Source organism: Bos mutus, chromosome 6 (genome assembly GCF_027580195.1).
Source record: "Bos mutus isolate GX-2022 chromosome 6, NWIPB_WYAK_1.1, whole genome shotgun sequence".
In the NCBI taxonomy this organism is placed as follows: domain Eukaryota; kingdom Metazoa; phylum Chordata; class Mammalia; order Artiodactyla; family Bovidae; genus Bos; species Bos mutus.
In genome coordinates this window covers 901,259-921,253 of record NC_091622.1, presented here as the reverse complement: position 1 = coordinate 921,253, position 19,995 = coordinate 901,259, and the positions used below count along the sequence as shown (strand labels likewise).

The 19,995-nt window shown below is 42.5% G+C and overlaps 1 protein-coding gene across 13 annotated transcripts in view; it reads left to right on the top strand.

Annotated features, from left to right (window-relative positions):
• The first annotated feature begins 11,176 nt into the window (after window positions 1-11,176).
• PRDM5 (PR/SET domain 5) overlaps window positions 11,177-19,995 on the top strand; it is a 255,315-nt gene continuing 246,496 nt past the window's right edge. For 7 of the 13 annotated variants that reach the window (XR_011464445.1, XM_070371912.1, XM_070371913.1 and 4 more), the window contains exon 1: window positions 11,888-12,022. Coding sequence is in view for 11 of the 13 variants with exons in the window: in XM_070371912.1 (XP_070228013.1) it covers window positions 11,924-12,022 (99 nt within the window). In the remaining 2 variants the exon portion in view is untranslated. Of the gene's footprint in view, window positions 11,515-11,887; window positions 12,023-19,995 lie in introns of those variants that run through there. The other 6 variants (XM_070371920.1, XM_070371916.1, XM_070371911.1 and 3 more) reach the window with 5 other exon arrangements.

The following is a 19,995-nucleotide window of genomic DNA, read 5'->3' as shown; positions in this document are numbered from 1 at the left end:
ACAATATCGTAGTGGTTTTGCCATACATTCACATGAATCAGTCATGGGTGTACACTGTTCCCCATCCTGAACCCCCTCCCACCTCCCTCCCCATCCCATCCCTGAGGGTCATCCCAGTGCACTGGCCCTGAGCACCCTGTCTCATGCATCGAACCTGGACTGGCGACTTGTTTCACATATGATAATATACATGTTTCAGTACCATTCTCCCAAATCATCCCCCCCTCGCCCTCTCCCGGAGTCCAAAAGACTGTTCTATACATCTGTGTCTCTTTTGCTGTCTCGCATACAGGGTTATCGTTACCTTCTTTCTATCAGATCAGATCAGATCAGTCGCTCAGTCGTGTCTGACTCTTTGCGACCCCATGAATCACAGCACGCCAGGCCTCCTGTCCATCACCAACTCCCGGAGTTCACCCAGACTCACATCCATCGAGTCAATGATGCCATCCAGCCATCTCATCCTCTGTCATCCCCTTCTCCTCTTGCCCCCAATCCCTCGCAGCATCAGAGTCTTTTCCAATGAGCCAACTCTTCGCATGAGGTGGCCAAAGTACTGGAGTTTCAGCTTTAGCATCATTCCTTCCAAAGAAATCCCAGGGTTGATCTCCTTCAGAATGGACTGGTTGGATCTCCTTGCAGTCCAAGGGACTCTCAAGAGTCTTCTCCAACACCACAGTTCAAAAGCATCAATTCTTCAGCGCTCAGCCTTCTTTACAGTCCAACTCTCACATCCATACATGACCACAGGAAAAACCATAGCCTTGACTAGACGGACCTTTGTTGGCAAAGTAATGTCTCTGCTTTTGAATATGCTATCTAGGTTGGTCATAACTTTCCTTCCAAGGAGTAAGCGTCTTTTAATTTCATGGCTGCAGTCACCATCTGCAGTGATTTTGGAGCCCAGAAAAATAAAGTCTGACACTGTTTCCACTGTTTCCCCATCTATTTCCCATGAAGTGATGGGACCAGATGCCATGATCTTCGTTTTCTGAATGTTGAGCTTTAAGCCAACTTTTTCACTCTCCTCTTTCACTTTCATCAAGAGGCTTTTGAGTTCCTCTTCACTTTCTGCCATAAGGGTGGTGTCATCTGCATATCTGAGGTTATTGATATTTCTCCCCGCAATCTTGATTCCAGCTTGTGTTTCTTCCAGTCCAGCGTTTCTCATGATGTACTCTGCATATAAGTTAAATAAACAGGGTGACAATATACAGCCTGGATGTACTCCTTTTCCTATTTGGAACCAGTCTGTTGTTCCATGTCCAGTTCTAACTGTTGTTTCCTGACCTGCATACAAATTTCTCAAGAGGCAGATCAGGTGGTCTGGTATTCCCATCTCTTTCAGAATTTTCCACAGTTTATTGTGATCCATGCAGTCAAAGGCTTTGGCATAGTCAATAAAGCAGAAATAGATGTTTTTCTGGAACTCTCTTGCTTTTTCCACCTTCTTTCTGAATTCCATATATATGCGTTAGTATACTGTATTGGTGTTTTTCTTTCTGGCTTACTTCACTCTGTGTAATAGGCTCCAGTTTCATCCACATCATTAGAACTGATTCAAATTCTTTGTAATGGCTAAGTATTATTCCATTGTGTATATGTACCACAGCTTTCTCGTCCATTCGTCTGCTGATGGACATCTAGGTTGCTTCCATGTCCTGGCTATTATAAACAGTGCTGTGATGAACACTGGGGTACACATGTCTCTTTCAATTCTGGTTTCCTCAGTGTGTATGCCCAGCAGTGGGATTGCTGGGTCATATGGCAGTTCTATCTCCATTTTTTAAGGGATGGCCACACTGTTCTCCATAGTGGCTGTACTAGTTTGCATTCCCACCAACAGTGTAAGAGGGTTCCCTTTTCTCTACATCCTCTCCAGCATTTATTGCTTGTAGACTTTTGGATAGCAGCCATTCTGACTGGCGTGAAATGGTACCTCATTGTGGTTTTGATTTGCATTTCTCTGATAATGAGTGATGTTGAGCATCTTTTCATGTGTTTGTTAGCCATCTGTATGTCTTCTTTGGAGAAATGTCTGTTTAGTTCTTTGGCCCATTTTTTGATTGGGTCATTTATTTTTCTAGAATTGAGTTGCAGGAGTTGCTTGTATATTTTTGAGATTAATTCTTTGTCAGTTGCTTCGTTTGCTATTATTTTCTCCCATTCTGAAGGCTGTCTTTTCACCTTGCTTACAGTTTCCTTTGTTGTGCAAAAGCTTTTAAGTTTAATTAGGTTCCATTTGTTTATTTTTGCTTTTATTTCCAATACTCTGGGAGGTGGTATAATGATTTTAAAGATTTGTTTTTAAAATGGATGACACACAATTTGAGCTAAAGATCGAAGAATTTATGAAGTTCTAAATAATTGGGACTATAACCAAGAACTTCAAACTGACAAAATATATTTGACACAATTTAACTACTGGTGGGTTTATTTTTGTGTTTCCCAGGCAGTGTTAGTGGTAAAGAATCTGCCTGCCAATGCAGGAGACATGAGGTTTGATTCCTGGGTCGGGAAGATGACCTGGAGAAGGGCATGGCAACTCCTCACTCCAGTATTCTTTCCTGGAGAATCCCATGGATAGAGGAGCCTGGCTGGTTGCTGTCCACAGGGTCGCAAAGAGTTGGACATGACTGAAGCGACTTAGCACACATGCATGCAGGTTTATTTTCTCCTCCTTTGAGAGACAAAAGGGATCCATGAGCCCAGGAAAGAAAAAGTTTTCTACAAGCTCTCAGGAATTTTCACAATACATCTTGTCTCTGTGGAAGCAGTATTGTCTTATAGGCAATGTTATACAGATGGACAGGGAGGCCTGACGTACTGCAGTCCATGGGGTTGCAAAGAGTCGGACATGATTGAGCAACTGAACTGAACTGAACTGAATGCCTACAGACAGCTGTTTGATTATTAATCAACCTTGGAAAGATCTTGCTGGTGGGATTCAGTGAGGGTTTTTTCCTTTAAACCTTCATAGAAACAGGGAGTTTGATTCCAAAAATAGTTTATTTAACTCTTTCTAGCAATTAAATGCTCAAAAAAAAAGAAAAAAGACATCCTTCTTGCCCTGAAAGGATGATTGAGTCTGCTACGTGCCAGTAGAAGTTCATAGATTCACTTCTGTGTAATTCTAGCAAACTCCAGATGGCTTGTTGAAAAACATTGAAGTACAGCTATGAGGCTTAGTTCTGATCCATGATGATAATAACTTCCATTTATTTTGAAACTATTTTGTGCTTGGGTCTCTGCAAAGTAGGCATTGTCAGCATCATTGTTCAGACAAGGAAGTAGAGTTTTCCAGGGGTTATTAACTTTTCCTATGGTCTCTTGTTAGTATGTCTCAGATATGTGGTTCAAAACTCCATATTTCCTGATTCAAAAATTCTTGCTGTCTCCCTGGCTCCTCACTACTCCAGCGGAGAGACTGGAAGCTCTTCTAACAGGAAGGGAGTTCCCCATGGTAGGAGCAATGGAGGGACAATCTTCTGGCAGTTCTGTCTGGAGGAAGAGGTTTCCAGAAGCTATTTTTGTGGGTAGCCGATATAATTTAGCACAAACTCTGGCATGATCTGTGTGATTTTTTTTTTAAAGTCTTTTTACTTCCTTTGGGCCTAAGGTTCTTTGTGGCAAAATTTTGCAGAAACATTCAGAAATGATGATTTGAGGAATCAGCATGATGCCAATCTTTTATTCGCAGCTGCATAGTGGCCTTTTACAAAGAGAAACGTACAATAACTAAATTCCTCAGGCAGAGAGAACAGCAGTGACAAGACTGGCTAGATTATAGTTCATGGAAGAAACATTTGATCCCATGGTATAAGTGTTGTTTTTACTTTATTTATTTATTTTTGGTATCTTTTCTCTAGAGAATACACCTGTCACATAGCCAGAAGTCTTCCAGTTTGGTTTTCTGTATGTTGACAAGTTTTTTTATAACAAAGATTTTAAATTACCTTTAGGGCAAGCAGTATTAGTAACTTTCAGGAAAAAAAAAAAAAAAACATTGTTTCTTATTTCAGTCACATCTACCATTTAAATATTATACTTCACAACTTAGGTTTGGATATAAAAGCTTAAGATCTACGGACCTATTTCAGCAACAGAAGATTCTGTTGATGTGTTAGAAATAAATGACACTCATATTCCATTGCTAGTTACAAAGACTTTGAAGCAGGTAAACCAATGTTGATGAATATTATTTTCTTCAATTCACCCAAAATGCTAAGAAAAATAACATATACTTCATTCATATGTAAATTTATGTTACGATGGTTCAGTTCAGTTCAGTCCCTCAGTCGTGTCCAACTTTTTGCGACCCCACGAATCGCAGCACGCCAGGCCTCCCTGTCCATCACCAACTCCTGGAGTTCACCCAGACTCACATCACTCAGTGATGCCATCCAGCCATCTCATCCTCTGTCGTCCCCTTCTCCTCCTGCCCCCAATCCCTCCCAGCATCAGAGTCTTTTCCAGTGAGTCAACTCTTCACATGAGGTGGCCAAAGTACTGGAGTTTCAGCTTTAGCATCATTCCTTCCAAGAAATCTCAGGGTTGATCTCCTTCAGAATGGACTGGTTGGATCTCCTTGCAGTCCAAGGGACTCTCAAGAGTCTTCTCCAACACCACAGCTCAAAAACATCAATTCTTCGGTGCTCAGCTTTCTTCACAGTCCAACTCTCACATCCATACATGACCACTGGAAAAACCATAGCATTGACTAGATGGACCTTTGTTGGCAAAGTAATGTCTCTGCTTTTGAATATGCTATCTAGGTTGGTCATAACTTTCCTTCCAAGGAGTAACCGTCTTTTAATTTCATGGCTGCAGTCACCATCTGTAGTGATTTTGGAGACCAGAAAAATAAAGTCTGACACTGTTTCCACTGTTTCCCCATCTATTTCCCATGAAGTGATGGGACCAGATGCCATGATCTTCGTTTTCTGAATGTTGAGCTTTAAGCCAACTTTTCACTCTCCACTTTCACTTTCATTAAGGGGCTTTTTAGTTCCTCTTCGCTTTCTGCCATAAGGGTGGTGTCATCTGCATATCTGAGGTTACTGATATTTCTCCCAGTAATCTTGATTCCAGCTATGGTACTTGGCTGCAAAAGGAAACAACAGTGGAAATTCTAAAATTAATGATCTTCAAACAATATTAATTTGCCATGACTGCATTAATACTTAGTATAACAAGATAGAGTTAGAAGCTTACCTCTCTGATGATGAAATACTATGTGAAACATCAATCTGGCAAATCTAAGAAGAGACAACGGGCAGAGGAGGAGGCCTTATGGAGACCCCAATTCAGTAGGGAATTACGTTATCAGTTGCGTATGCTCCCCTTTTTACTGAGAGGTCACCAAGACATCAGGACTCAGATGTGATCTTTATTTTAAATTAACATTTTGTACAGAAGAAGTTGATTTTTGCCTCCATACTAAAGAGTTAGTAAGCATTATAATAATAATTATTATGTTTACTCCCTGCATTACATCAGAGAGTTTACAGAAAATAATCAGTTAAACTAAGTTCCTCCTTACTCATTTGAATGGTGTATTAAGGTGACCCACCTATTTTTAACAATGTTTCAGTAACAATTTTATTTTAGCAAGGGGAAAGGGAAACCAGTAGAACAAATTGAGTGGCTCTGACAAACGTAAGAGCATTGGTATTTCTTTTTGGTTAATTATTGATTCTTTTAAATCTTATTTCTGTGGATTAAAAATTTGTGGATGAGCTAGGCTGTGGTTATGAACTGGCTAATCCTCAAAATATCTGTCAGGTTCAGAGAAATGTTTCATAAAAGCAGGGTCTTAGAGTCCTCTCTGACTAGAGATATCCCTTGGAGAATCACATATCTCTGTCTTTTCTTGGACGCAGTCACTTGGATCGAATAGGAGCATCTGAGCACAGGGTAACTATTTACTTGACCTTGGCCAGATTTTCTGCTCAGATCTAGAGGCGATGGAGGAGAATTGGAAAGGAGATATGAAAGAGAAGAGAAAGAGGGAGAGATCTGTTTGTTCTGGAGGTGCTTGTGTATGTGTGTGTGCGCGTGTGTGTGTGCACGTGGGCGCTCAGTGGCTCAGTTGGGTCTGATTCTTTGCCACCCTATGGACTTTGGCCAGCAGGTTCCTCTGTCCATGGGATTTTCCCAGCAAGAACACTGGAGTGGGTTGCCATTTCCTCCTCCAGGAGGGTCTTCCTGACCCAGGGATCGAACCTGTGTCTCCTGCGTTGCAGGCAGATTCTTTACCACTGGGAAGCCCAGAGGTGCTAATAAGCCTCACTAGAGAGTGAGTCAGATTGAATCAGCTGGAGATAAGATCAAGGACATTGGAATCAGCCAGTTCTGAGTGTTTTTTTTTTTTTTTTTTTACCTCCAACACTTCATGGGTGCATGAAATTGAGTAAGATCAATTACCTATCTCTTGTGTATAAAATGGGGCTAATACACTTTCTTTGCAGGGCTGTTACGTTAGGGCTGTTTTAGATCTTTAAGATAATGAATAGAAAAAGCCTGGTCCAGTTTCTGGCATATAGTAGGAAATAATTATCCTTCTTGGTTTCACTTTCCATAACTGCTCCATGAATAGCATCTAACTTTGGGGGTGGCTGAGATGACCACTGATTTGTCCTTTGGCTTTTCTTTTTACAACATCACTCACTCTAGTCCCTACAACTTCTGGGTTTCTTCTAATCAAAGAATTTTATGATTCTTCTCTGGTACTGCATACAAATCTTTGCTGTCATTATTCAAAATCGAGAGACTAAAGAAAATTTAATGGGCAGACATTTTCAGGTTTCAGTGTCATCTTTTCATGGCACTGTTGTTACTATGGAATCAATGCTCTGGAAAGGATGGTTTCAGAGCAAGAATCCAGCAACCAATCTCTGCTGCTGCTGCTAAGTCACTTCAGTTGTGTCCGACTCTGTGTGACCCCATAGAAGGCAGCCCACCAGGCTCCCCCATCCCTGGGATTCTCCAGGCAAGAACACTGGAGTGGGTTGCCATTTCCTTCTCCAATGCATGAAAGTGAAAAGTGAAAGTGAAGTCACTCAGTTGTATCCAACTCGTAGTGACCCCAGACTCGTAGGACTGCAGCCTACCAGGCTCCTCCGTCCATGGGATTTTCCAGGCAGGAGTACTGGAGTGGGGTGCCATTGCCTTCTCTGAACCAATCTCTAGATTTTATTTTTAAGATTTTTTTCTTTCTTCCTTTTTTTTGAGTCACAAAAAATATATCTTTATTCTTTTCTGCTCAAGCAACTTGGTTTTATAGTCATTCACTACAATCCTTTTGACTCTAAGAAGACAAAAGATAAACAAACTTCTGCATTTTTTTCTATCAGGCTTTTAATCTATCATGAGAGTTGGTAACAGTAATTAATAACTGAGACACAATGAAAAGATTTTATAGTATGTGTAGTAAAATAATTAACTATTACAGAATTATAATTTAAGTCTCCCCCCTGTAGTAAAAGAACAAGACCTGCACCAGTATACAAATTTGAATTAAAAAACTAGAGCTTGATTTAGGCATACCAATGAAAAAAATGTCCTCTAAAAACAAATGTGAAAGTAAGGAAAAACTTATTTGGAGTCATTTTTCTTGTGTCAAGATTGTGTAATATTTTCTAGAATAAGTAAATCAGGTACATGGTAGTAGTTTCATGTCAATGTTTTGATTTTCTTATTTTTTTAAGACTGGATTTAAACTCTTGATCTAAAGCAGACTTTTAATTTCCCATTTTTCAAAGACAATATTGAAAGATCATCTTCTAGCTTCAAAAGCTTAAAGAAATGACTCATTCTACCACTACTGTCTTAAGGGCTTCAAAATCAAATTTCCGGTCAGTATTGTTCATTTTGATTTGGCAAATATGTATCCCTTTTTATGTGTTGTAAGATAGAGTATTTTTAAGAGCTTTTGTTTCTAGTTTCTATGTTTTACGTAGTAGATTTTCAGAAAAATCCAATAGATAGATAAAAAGAAGACTCCATCCTTTAATGAAATATACTGTTTGTGTTAGCTGTAACAAAATCTCTGATAGAGATTCATAGATGATCTGGAAAGTTTCTCATTTTATTAATCTCATTTATCTTTAAAAACTAATTTATTTTTTATTGTTCCTAATTAATAAAGACAGCTACTTTCAGAAAGATGAGCATTCTCACGATGAAGACTTGGTTCCCCCAGAAACGTAGCAGCAATAAAATGGGAGCTATGCCAGAGTATGGGGCATCGGTGAATGAGGCTTATATCAGACTAAGTCCAGAAAACTTTTTTCTCTCTAGTAATCAGAAACCGTGGAAGCTTCTGTGCCCAAAGAGACATGGTAGAGCATTTGGCAGAGAACCCTGGGATGGCCTGAGGGTCAGGGCTGAAAGGCTGTGTGTGACAGGGACTGAGTGACCCGGGGAGAGTGCCAGGGTCACCTCTGGATTGTGGTCTGGTTCCAGCTGGGTTCAGTGGACCCGCTCTGGCTGAACGGACTCCGGGAAAACCTACTTAGTCCAGATTCTTTGAGGAACAAACAACAAATGGATTCTTGGCTCACCATTGACTAATTAGAAAATCTCGGATTATCCTCAGAATTGACTTTTCAAAAACTATTTATTTTATTTATTATTTAATTATTTGGCTGCACCTGGTCTTCACAGCAGCACCCAGGAGATCTTTAGTACCCCAACCAAGGATTGAGTCTGGGCCCCCTGCATTGGAAGCACAGAGTCTTAGCCACTGGGCCACCAGGGAAGTCCCTCAGGGTTGACTTTTAATCAAGACATATTTATTAAACAATATCACATGCTTCAAGGCCATCTAATTTCAAATTTCCCCCAAACTTCGTTTATTTATTGATATGTGTGTACTCAGTCGTGTCTGACTCTGTGACTCCATTGACTGTACCCTGCCAGGCTCCCCATTCCATGGAATTTCCCAGGCAAGAATCCTGGAGTGGGTAGCCATTTCCTCCCCCAGGGGAATCTTCTGAACCCAGGGACAGGGACTGAACCCCGCCCCCAGTCTCTGGCACTGGCTGGTGGATTTTTTTTACTACTGTGCTATCTGGGAAGCCCAAGTTAATGCACAGAGCCCTATGAAAAGTTAGATATCTTCAACGGTAGGTCAAAGAGATCAGAACTCAGAGAATGATTAAGGCAATTGTTCTTCTCATCCCTAGCCACCTACCCTTCAGTATTTTTTTTCCTTCATAATTTATTTAATTCTTAAAAATTTCCCGGGAGGAGGGAGGAAGGTTCAGGATGGGGAACACATGTATACCTGTGGTGGATTCATTTTGATATTTGGCAAAACTAATACAATTATGTAAAGTTTAAAAATAAAATAAAATTAAAAAAATACTCTGGACATTAAAAAAAAATTTCCAAATATCACTATTAACATGATTTTCTTCATGATGCTTTTTCAAAAACCTTTTTCTGAACTTTAATAAAAATTTCCTACTTAGGAAATTAGGACTCTTTATGTTCCAAAGTTTTCCTTAGCCTGGAAGACAGGAATCATTTCCACCTGTGTCGCTAAAAACAGGATTGCTGCTACTGCCAAGTTGCTTCAGTCGTGCCCGACTCTGTGCGACCCCATAGATAGCAGCCCACCAGGCTCCCCCGTCACTGGGATTCTCCAGGCAAGAACACTGGAGTGGGTTGCCATTTCCTCCTCCAATGCATGGAAGTGAAAAGTGAAAGTGAAGTCGCTCAGTCGTGTCCGACTGGTAGCGGTCCCATCGACTGCAGCCTACCAGGCTCCTCCGTCCATGGGATTTTCCAGGCAAGAGTACTGGAGTCGGGTGCCATTGCCTTCTCCGAAAAACATGACAACAGGCCCCAAATGGAGTTCCTTATACTAAATTCTCCGTCAAAACTGAGACAATCCCAAATTTTGGCTCTCCTAGAAAATGAGAGCTTTGGCCAGCCAATAGGTAGGTGCTTGATCAGCATTAGTTTAGGTGATATGCCTAATAGACCCCCACTATCACCTAAAAGAAAGATACCTTTCAATAGTCAATCCGTTTTTTGCCTGGTATGACTTCCTTGTTCCTAAGCCCTTCTGCTCATAAAAGCCTTTCATTTTGTATAGGTCCTCAGAGCTCCTTTCTTTCAGTCACAGTGGATGTTGGCTAAATCATGAATGGTTGAATAAAGCCGATAAGATATTTAAAATGTATTCGGATGAGTGTTTCTGAACAGTGTGCCTTTAATTTTGTCAAAGTTGTTATTATTTTATCGGTTTATAAGAAACAATATTTATTGAGAACATCGAATACTTTCAGAGAGAAGAACCCAGTACAGAAAATGATCAAGAATATCCAGAGAAATGAGTAGATTCCAATTCTTCCTGAAGAAACAAACATCCTTTTGAAATTCTGAATGTCACTGCAGTATCTACTAACTTTATTAAAAACACTAAAAGACGACTTGTTAATTTACGGTTGAAATTCCAGATTCCATTGTTTGGTCACTCCCTTTTATTTCCCCCATCTTACATTTTGACTGAAAATCCATAATTGGCCTAGTGATTTTCCAGGCAGAGAAGACGCGGGGATAGTTTATCTTTGGAAGTGTAAGAAATTTCCAGGGATTAGGACACCACAAGAGAACTAATTTCAACTGGATTTAAATATTACTTCAATTGTTCACAACAAATTTCGAGTTAACCTGAAATGGATTACTTGCAGGCTGCGTACACCCTCTTTTCTCTGAACGTTAATCAACGTATTTATTACTCCCCTAGGAGCTTAAGCCTCTGAAATAAGCATGACGTGGGGTCGCACAGAGTCGGACACGACTGAAGTGACTTAGCAGCAGCAGCAAACCAAAGATGCGGACCTCACAGGTTAAAAGGGCTGAAATTTCAGGGACTGCTCTCAGTAGTTAGGCAGTAAGTATGCTCTCGGTCTGAAACTTGTAAAGTTGTTTTGGAGGATGGCCCCAGCTCTGTCAAGACCCATTTAGTTTTGCATCTGAAGAGTGTAAAATCCCCCGACTGGGAGCACTAGTTCAGAGTCGAACCCTAGAGGCCAGAGAAGGGCGGGCATGTAGCCCAGCTGGGCGCAGCGCGCGGGCGGGCGGCTCGGCTCCCCGGCCTCCGGGTTCGAGGCTCCGCGCCGCGCGCGGGTGCGGGCCGCTAACTTCGGGCCAATCAGCGCGCGGCGTCCCGCCCGCGGCGTCCCCGCGCCCCCGCGCCCGCCGTGGCAGCCGCGGTCTCTGCCGCTCGCGGCCGAGCCGGACCCGGGACGAGGAGGGGCTGGGCCGCGGGGGATCCTGGAGTCGGCGGGGAGGTGGGGATTCTGGGAGGGAGGCTCCATTTCCTCCTGCCCGCCGGCCTCTCCCCGCCGCCCCGGCACCCCAATTCCCCGGTGCCGGCGCTGAGGGCGGCGGCGGCGCGGCGGGAATATGCTGGGTATGTACGTGCCGGACAGGTTCTCCCTGAAGTCCTCCCGCGTTCAGGACGGCATGGGGCTCTACACGGCCCGCCGCGTGAGGAAGGTGGGTGACCCGGCGGGGGCCCGCGCGCGCCCGCTCCCGCCGCGCCGCGCGCCCCTCAGCCGCGCCCGCGGGCTCCGCGCGCGTCGCCTCTTTGCGGGAGCCCCGAGGGGAGCCGGGCCGGCGGGGCGGCTTCCGAGCCCAGCTCCTCCCGAGCCGGCGGCGCCACGTAGGTGCGGCAGGGCGCGCTCCGCCGCCGGCCGCCCGGCGGCAAGATGTCTTTCCTCCGCTGCAGGAAGTGGGGCGGGATGCTGCCTCCCTCCGCCTTGGCCCCGGCGGGGGGTTGTGTCCTGGCGCTGGCAGAGGCACGCGCGGGCGTCTGTCTCTCGGGCGCGCACGCAGCTCCGCCGCCTTTCTTGCTTCAGGATGTGGAAATGTGACCAGAGACGCCTCGCTTTCCCGGTAGGGATAGATGGGGGTGGGGGCGCTGCCCACAGCGCCGCGTTACCGCAGGCCTCAGCATCTCCTTCTGGCATCCAGCAGTTCTTCCCCTCTTTTCAAACTGTGTAATGTGAGTTCTGGGTGGTGCCCTCTAGATAATGTTTGGATCTCGGCCCCTTTCTTTCAGTTTTTCTGGATTTTTCTCCCTCTCTCCTTCCAGAAGTTTAGAGACACGTGAGTAGGACCAGCACATGGCAGTTCTCGTCAGGGAATGGCCTGGAAATGCTGGAGGTTGAAAGCAAACGCTTAGGAGGAGAGATTACGGGAAAATACCAAGCCTTTGTATCTGCTGAGACTGTTACAGCCGCTATTCCGGAGGATAGGTAATATCTGAAACCAAGGAGGCAGCGCTGAAGTGCGCAGGACAGTGAGAGCCAGCGTTTACTGAGCAGCTACTTGGTGCTAGGGTCCATACGTGTTACTGTATCTCTGTTGGTAGCTTCACTGGCGTAACACTCCTGCGAGAACAGTCTTAATCTGCGTGCAGGAGAGAAGAAAACAGAAGGACTTGGAGGTTAAATTTCCTGCTGAGTTAGGCCGCGAAGCCCTTGCTTCTTGGTCCAAAGAAGCCCGTGTTGTTTTCAGGTCGTTTTCTGCCATCTTCCCAGCACCAGTCACCCTAACTCTGTTAGGGGTGAGGTTTGGGCGAGAGCAGGTTTGTTCTGTGAAGGTGGGCTAACAGGAGCTTCTCAAGATGCGCCTGAGACACAGGGCTGTCTTTCATTTGAGCATGAGTTTTCCCCACCCCCTCACCTAAGGAGCAGGTGAAGGAAGGTGCACAGGTGCTTCAGAAGGCCTTCACTGACAGCAGGGCCTGTAAGCAACACCCAGGGTAAATTTGGGAGTGATAAACCCCCTGTTTACTCTTTTAAATAGGAGAGTGGGAGAATGCTCCAAGGTGAAAAGCAGGTGTCAGCGCTTTATCTGGATAGGTGTTTTTGCTAAAATGGTACACTTCTGCTCTTTCACAGAAGTTGAGATTCTGTTTTTAATTTTCTCACAAGACATGAAAATTCCCAAGTGGATTTTTCTTGAAGGTCTCAGGACTGAATGTAAATACTTAAAAAGCATAGTTCTTAAACATTAGTTTAACGGTGGTGGTTTAGTTGCTAAGTCGTGTCCAACTCTTGCGACCCCATGGACTGTAGCCCACCAGGCTCCTCTCTTCATGGGATTTTCCAGGCAAGAATACTGGAGTGGGTTGCCATTTCTTTCTCCAGGGGATCTTCCCAACCCAGGGATCTAGTAATACACTAAAATTGTAGAAATATTAGAGTTACTAAATTATTCTTATTTTGCTGTACTAAGATTTATAGAAAGAGCTGGCTGATATATGTTCTTTTGATATTTTTATTCCAAATTATGTTTCCAAGAATTGTTATTTGGAAGTTTTAAATTATTTTGTGGTGTAGAGTGAACAGCTCCCAAAATTATATATTACTGCATTTTATTACTGCAGTACTTACTGATGTTTTCTTGGTTTATGTAACTTCAACATGTAAAACACATGGTTTCATGTAGGTCATAACTAGAATTCTTAGCCTGTATTTCAAGTGAATCTGCAGATGTTTGCAATAAGTTCAAATGATATACTGTTAGTGACAAAGTTTAGTTGTCATCACAAGATACTCAGTCATAAGGTAATTGATCATGGGCAAGTTTATTGATGCCAAAAATGACCTTGTAGGTTTCAGCTCCTTTGCCTTCCAAAAACAGGTCTAAAGCTGAAGCTGAATGGCAGATTTTAGCTGTGCTGTAAAGCTAAAGCTGAATATCGGTGCATCCCTTACTTGTTTAAATACACTTTCCTGATGCTTAAATATGTTTCAGGTTACCTTGTACTAGGTGGAACTCTGGCCTCAGATCTTAAGGATCTGAGAAAAAATATTTTAGCAGCTATATTAAGGATCTTACGTAAAAGTCTTTTGTTCTTTATTCTGAATAAATTTTGGAATCTCATTTTAGGTTTTAAGTTGGAAGTTATAGATGTTTTAGTACACTTTTATAACATGTATACTTGCATGTTATTATTGCCAAATTCAGACTTATATTGAAGAAAGTAGGGAAAACCACTAGACCATTCAGGTATGACCTAAATGAAATCCCTTATGATTATACAGTGGAAGTGAGAATAGAATCAAGGGATTAGATCTGATAGAGTGCCTAAAGAACGTATGGATGGAGGTTCGTGACACTGTACAGGAGACAGGGATCAAGACCATCCCCAAGAAAAAGAAATGCAAAAAAGCAAAATGGCTGTCTGAGGAGGCCTTACAAATAGTTCTGGAAAGAAGAGAAGCAAAAAGCAAAGGGAAAAAGGAAAGATATACCCATTTGATTGGAGAAGGAAATGGCAACCCACTCCAGTATTCTTGCCTGGAGAATCCCAGGGACAGGGGAGCCTGGTGGGCTGCTGTCTATGGGGTCGTACAGAGTCGGACACGACTGAAGTGACTTAGCAGCAGCATACCATTTGAATGCAGAGTTCCAAACAATAGCAAGGAGAGATAAGAAAGCCTTCCTCAGTGATCAGTGCAAAGAAATAGAGGAAAATAATAGAATGGCAAAGACTAGAGATCTCTTCAGGAAAATTAGAGATACCAAGGGAACACTTCATGGAAAGATGGGCTGAATAAAGGACAGAAATGGTATGGACCTAACAGAAGCAGAAGATATAAAGAAGAGGTGGCAAGAATACACAGAAGAACTATACAAAAAAGATCTTCATGACCCAGATAATGATGATAGTGTGATCACTCACCTAGAGCCAGACATCCTGGATTGTGAAGTCAATTGGGCCTTAGGAAGCATCACTATGAACAAAGATAGTGGAGGTGATGGAATTCCAGTTGAGCTATTTCAAATCCTAAAAGATGATGCTGTGTAAGTGCTGCACTCAATATGCCAGCAAATTTGGAAAACTCAGCAGTGGCCACAGGACTGGAAAAGGTCAGTGTTCGTTCCAGTTCCAAAGAAAGGCAATGCCAAAGAATGTTCAAACTACCACACAGTTGGACTTAACTCACACACTAGTAAAGTACTGCTCAACATTCTTCAAGCCAGGCTTCAGCAATATGTGAATTGTGAACTTCCAGATGTTCAAGCTGGTTTTAGAAAAGGCAGGAGAACCAGAGTTCAAATTGCCAATATCCATTGGATCATCAAAAAAAAAAAAGAGAGTTCCAGAAAAACATCTATTTCTGCTTTATTGAGTATGCCAAAGCCTTTGACTGTGTGGATCACCACAAACTGGAAAATTCTTCAAGCGATGGGAATACAAGACCGCCTGACCTGGCTCTTGAGAAATCTGTATGCAGGTCAGGAAGCAACTGACATGTTAGAACTGGACATGGAACAACAGACTGGTTCCAAATAGGGAAAGGAGTATGTCAAGGCTGTATATTGTCACCTGATTATTTAACTTATATGCAGAGTACATCATAAGAAACACTGGGCTGGATGAAGCACAAGCTGGAATCACGAGACATACTGCCAGAAGAAATATCAATAACCTCAGATGTGCAGATGACACCACCCTTATGGGAGAAAGCAAAGAAGAATTAAAGAGCTTCTTGATGAAAGTGAAAGAGGAGAGTTAAAAAGCTGGCTTAAAGTTCAACATTCGGAAAACTAAGAGCATGGCATCCAGTCCTATCACTTCATGGCAAATAGATGGGGAAACAGTGGAAACAGTGACAGGCTTTTATTTTCTTGGGCTCCAGAATCACTGCAGATGGTGACTACAGCCATGAAGTTAAAAGACGCTTTCTCCTTGTATGAAAATCTATTACCAACCTAGACAGCATATTCAAAAGCAGAGACATTCCTTTGCCAACAAAGATCCGTCTAGTCAGTTCAGTTCAGTCGCTCAGTCGTGTCCGACTCTTTGCGACCCCATGAATTGCAGCATGCCAGGCCTCCCTGTCCATCACCAACTCCCGGAGTTCACCCAAACTCATGTCCATCGAGTCAGTGATGCCATCCAGCCATCTCATCCTCTGTCATCCCCTTCTCCTCCTGCCCCCAATCCCTCCCAGCATCAGGGTCTTTTCCATTGAGTCAACTCTTCACATGAGGTGGCCAAAGTATTGGAGTTTCAGCCTCAGCATCAGTCCTTCCAATGAACACCCAGGACTGGTCTACTTTAGGATGGACTGGTTGGATCTCCTTGCAGTCCAAGGGACTCTCAAGAGTCTTCTCCAACACCACAGTTCAAAAGCATCAATTCTTCGGCACTCAGCTTTCTTCACAGTCCAGCTCTCACATCCATACATGACCACTGGAAAAACCATACCTTGACTAGACAGACTTTGTTGGTAAAGTAATGTCTCTACTTTTCAATATGCTATCTAGGTTGGTCATAACTTTTCTTCCAAGGAGTAAGCGTCTTTCATTTCATGGCTGCAGTCACCATCTGCAGTGATTTTGGAGCCCCCCAAAATAAAGTCAGTCACTGTTTCCACTGTTTCCCCATCTATTTCCCATGAAGTGATGGGACCAGATGCCACGATCTTCGTTTTCTGAATGTTGAGCTTTAAGCCACCTTTTTCACTCTCCTCTTTCATTTTCTTTTTTTTTTTTTAATTTGAAGATATCAAATTAAAAAAAAATAAAATAAAATATCCTCTTTCATTTTCATCAAGAGGCTTTTGGCTATGGTTTTTCCAGCAGTCATATATGGATGTGAGACTTGGAGTCTAAAGAAAGCTGAGTGCTGGAGAATTGATGCTTTTGAACTGTGGTGTTGGAGAAGACTCTTGAGAGTCCCTTGGACTGCAAGGAGATCCAACCAGTCCATCCTAAAGGAAATCATTCCTGAATATTCATTGGAAGGACTGATGCTGAAGCTGAAACTCCAGTACTTTGGCCACTTGATTCGAGAACTGACTCATTTGTAAAGACCCTAATGATGGGGAAGATTGAAGGCTGGAGCAGAAGGGGATGACAGAGGATGAGATGGTTGCATGGCATCACTGACTTAACGGACATGATTTTGAGTAAACTCCGGAAGTTGGTGATGGACAGGGAGGCCTGCTGTGCTGCAGTCCATGGGGTCACAAAGAGTTGGATATGCCGAGCAACTGAACTGAACCTATGCTTGCATAATAATTGTTATTTTTTGAAAAATTGCAATTTAAGTCGTGTTGATTTCAGAGAATCTTATTGTAGACCTGTACTGATCTTGGGCGATTTTGCTAGGCTTCTACTCGCAGTGCATCCATCATACTGATCTGGAATTCCCTTACCAGTTGGATCCGTTAATCCTTTTCTAGACCCATCCCTTTTTGTGTGGTGTTTCTAGAGTTGCGGGGGTGTTGGGGGAGGGTCTCTGCATTCAAGTCACCTAATACCCTGGTTCCACCTTTGTTCTCCTAGGTTTTTCCTTGGCAGATATCTTGTTTTTGTAGGCTTGGTACTGCTGCTGTTGCTGTCTGCATGCCCCCACGTCCCCCCCTTTTTTTTGTTATAAAGTTTATAAAATGACAAGAAGAAGAAATGGAAGAGACTTCTTTTTCTTTTTTGGCCATTATGGAGTGCCCTTTCCTTTTCTTCTTCTTGTTTATTCGCTAGGTCGTGTCCCACTCTTTTGCCACTCCATGGAGAGTAGCCTACCAGGCTCCTCTGTCCATGGGATTTCCCAGGCAAGAATACTGGAGTGGGTTGCCATTTCCTTCTCCAGAATATCTTTCAGACCCGGGGATTGAACCTGTGTCTCCTGCTTGGCAAGCATATTCTTTACTACTGAGCCACCTGGAAAGCCCCTTTTCTTACCATTATGGAAATTAGAAATTGAATGAAGAAAGGGTCATTTATTAGATGTTTCTATGTGAGCCATTATTGCTTTTGAGGGAAAGAATGGATGTGAGTCTGTTGGAAAGTTCTAGAGTAGAAAAAAGAGGCCTGAGTTCATTCACACTTGTACTCATTGCAGTTTTCTAATGAAAAGTGTAATAAGAAAAAGTAAATTTAACACTTTAGCTTGCCAGACCCTGTTCTAAGTGCTTGTCAAGTGTTAATCTCATGAACAGTTTGATCTTGCAAAAAAGATGTAAAATTCTAAGTTACTATGCAGATTAAAGTTAATGTTAGGTATTCAAAGCTAATATAGTAAGTAAACATACAATTAAAAGTTATGTTAACAACTCACTGCAATGCATTTTTTATATCATGACTATATTTTCCATTGCTAGATTATATGATTAACCAGAGAGTGGTGTGTTTGATTTTGTGTTTGTATTCAAAAAGTGGAAAGGTAAATAATATTTCTTTGGCTCTCAGATTCTGTGATTTTATGCAAAGGGTTAGAGTAGCAAATGTACCACTACGAGTCTTTGTTTCCTTGAGGTTTGTTGCAAGCTGTTGATTTTCCTTTCTTCCCTTCTGATTTTCAGTCATTTAATCTTTCAGTTGTGGCAGGCGCTGTGCTAGGTCTTGGGGATATGTAAGTTGGCAGAAAAGGCAAGGTCTTTGTTCAAATGGAGCTTGTTTTCTTGTGTGGGAAGAGAGGCAGTAAGCAGGTACAGAAGGGAAGTTTCCAAAATAATTACAGCATATGTTAAGTGAAAACTGAAAACAGGATGATGCATTAGGGAGTGAATAGAGGTGGAGCCTCCTCCTTTAGGCATGCAGGCAGGGAAGACCTCTCAGAGGAGGTGACATCTGCATGAACATGAAGGAGCTGAGCTAGCTAGAAGAATATGCAGGGAAATATGCAAGTGAGCCTAAACTAGGGTCGAACTGAGGATGGAGGAAATTATTTGGCTTCGAGGTATGGTTTAGAGGTTAAAATAAAACCAACTAGAATCTTCCAATGGGTTGAATGAGGCTCATCATCGAAGGAGAATCTAGGATGACTGTTTTTGGCTTGACCAGTTGGTGCCAACTTTTCTTGGTGCCATTTGCTCTCATGTGATGTCTACTATGTTGGAAATGGTACTTTCAGTTGTAGAATACGTTGGTAAAAGTACGTCAAAAGCAACCAACCCTGGCTAAGCATTGAATTAAAATAGGACAGTGCACTAAGCAGCATTGATAAAAAGAATTTCTTTTTCCATACTCTGGGACTTACAGCCTTGTTGGGAAAATGGAAATACAGTACAGAATTTTAAAAAATACATTTTTTATGTATCAGATGTCCAAATTTACACTGTTTGTATGGATTGATTTTGCTGGGCACTGCTTTAGGCAACAGAATTACAGAATTACAGTAATTTTTAGTTTGGAAGAGGAGAATGGAGCTGGAGGAATCAAGCTTCCTGACTTCAGATTATACTACAAAGCTACAGTCATCAAGACAGTATGGTACTGGCACAAAAACAGAAATATATACCAATGGAACAAGATAGAAAGCCCAGAGATAAACCCATGCACTTATGGGTACCTTATTTATGACAAAGGAGACAAGAATATACAATGGGGCAAAGATAGCCTCTTCAATAAATGGTAGTGGGAAAACTGGACAGCTACATGTAAAAGAATGAAATTAGAACACTTCCTAACACCATGCTTCTGCTGCTGCCAAGTTGCTTCAGTTGTGTCCGACTCTGCGCGGCCCCATAGATGGCAGCCCACCAGGCTCCTCCGTTCCTGGAATTCTCCAGGCAGGAATACTAAAGTGGGTTTCCATTTCCTTCTCCAATGCATGAAAGTGAAAAGTGAAAGTGAAGTCACTCAGTCGTGTCTGACTCTTCGCGACGCCATGGGCTGTATCCTACCAGGCTCCTCCGTCCATGGGATTTTCAGGCAAGCATACTGGAGTGGGTTGCCATTTCCTTCTCCTTCTAACAGCATACACAAAGATAAAATGGATTAATGACCTAAATGTACGACCAGAAACTATAAAAATCTTAGAGGAAAATATAGGCAGAACACTCAATGACATAAATCAAAGCAGGATTCTCTATGACCCACTTCCTAGAGTAACGGAAATAAAAACAAAAGTAAAGAAGTGGGACCTGATTAAAAGCTTTTGCACAGCAAAGGAGACTATAAGCAAGGTGAAAAGACAGCCCTCAGAATGGAAGAAAATAATAGCAAATGAAA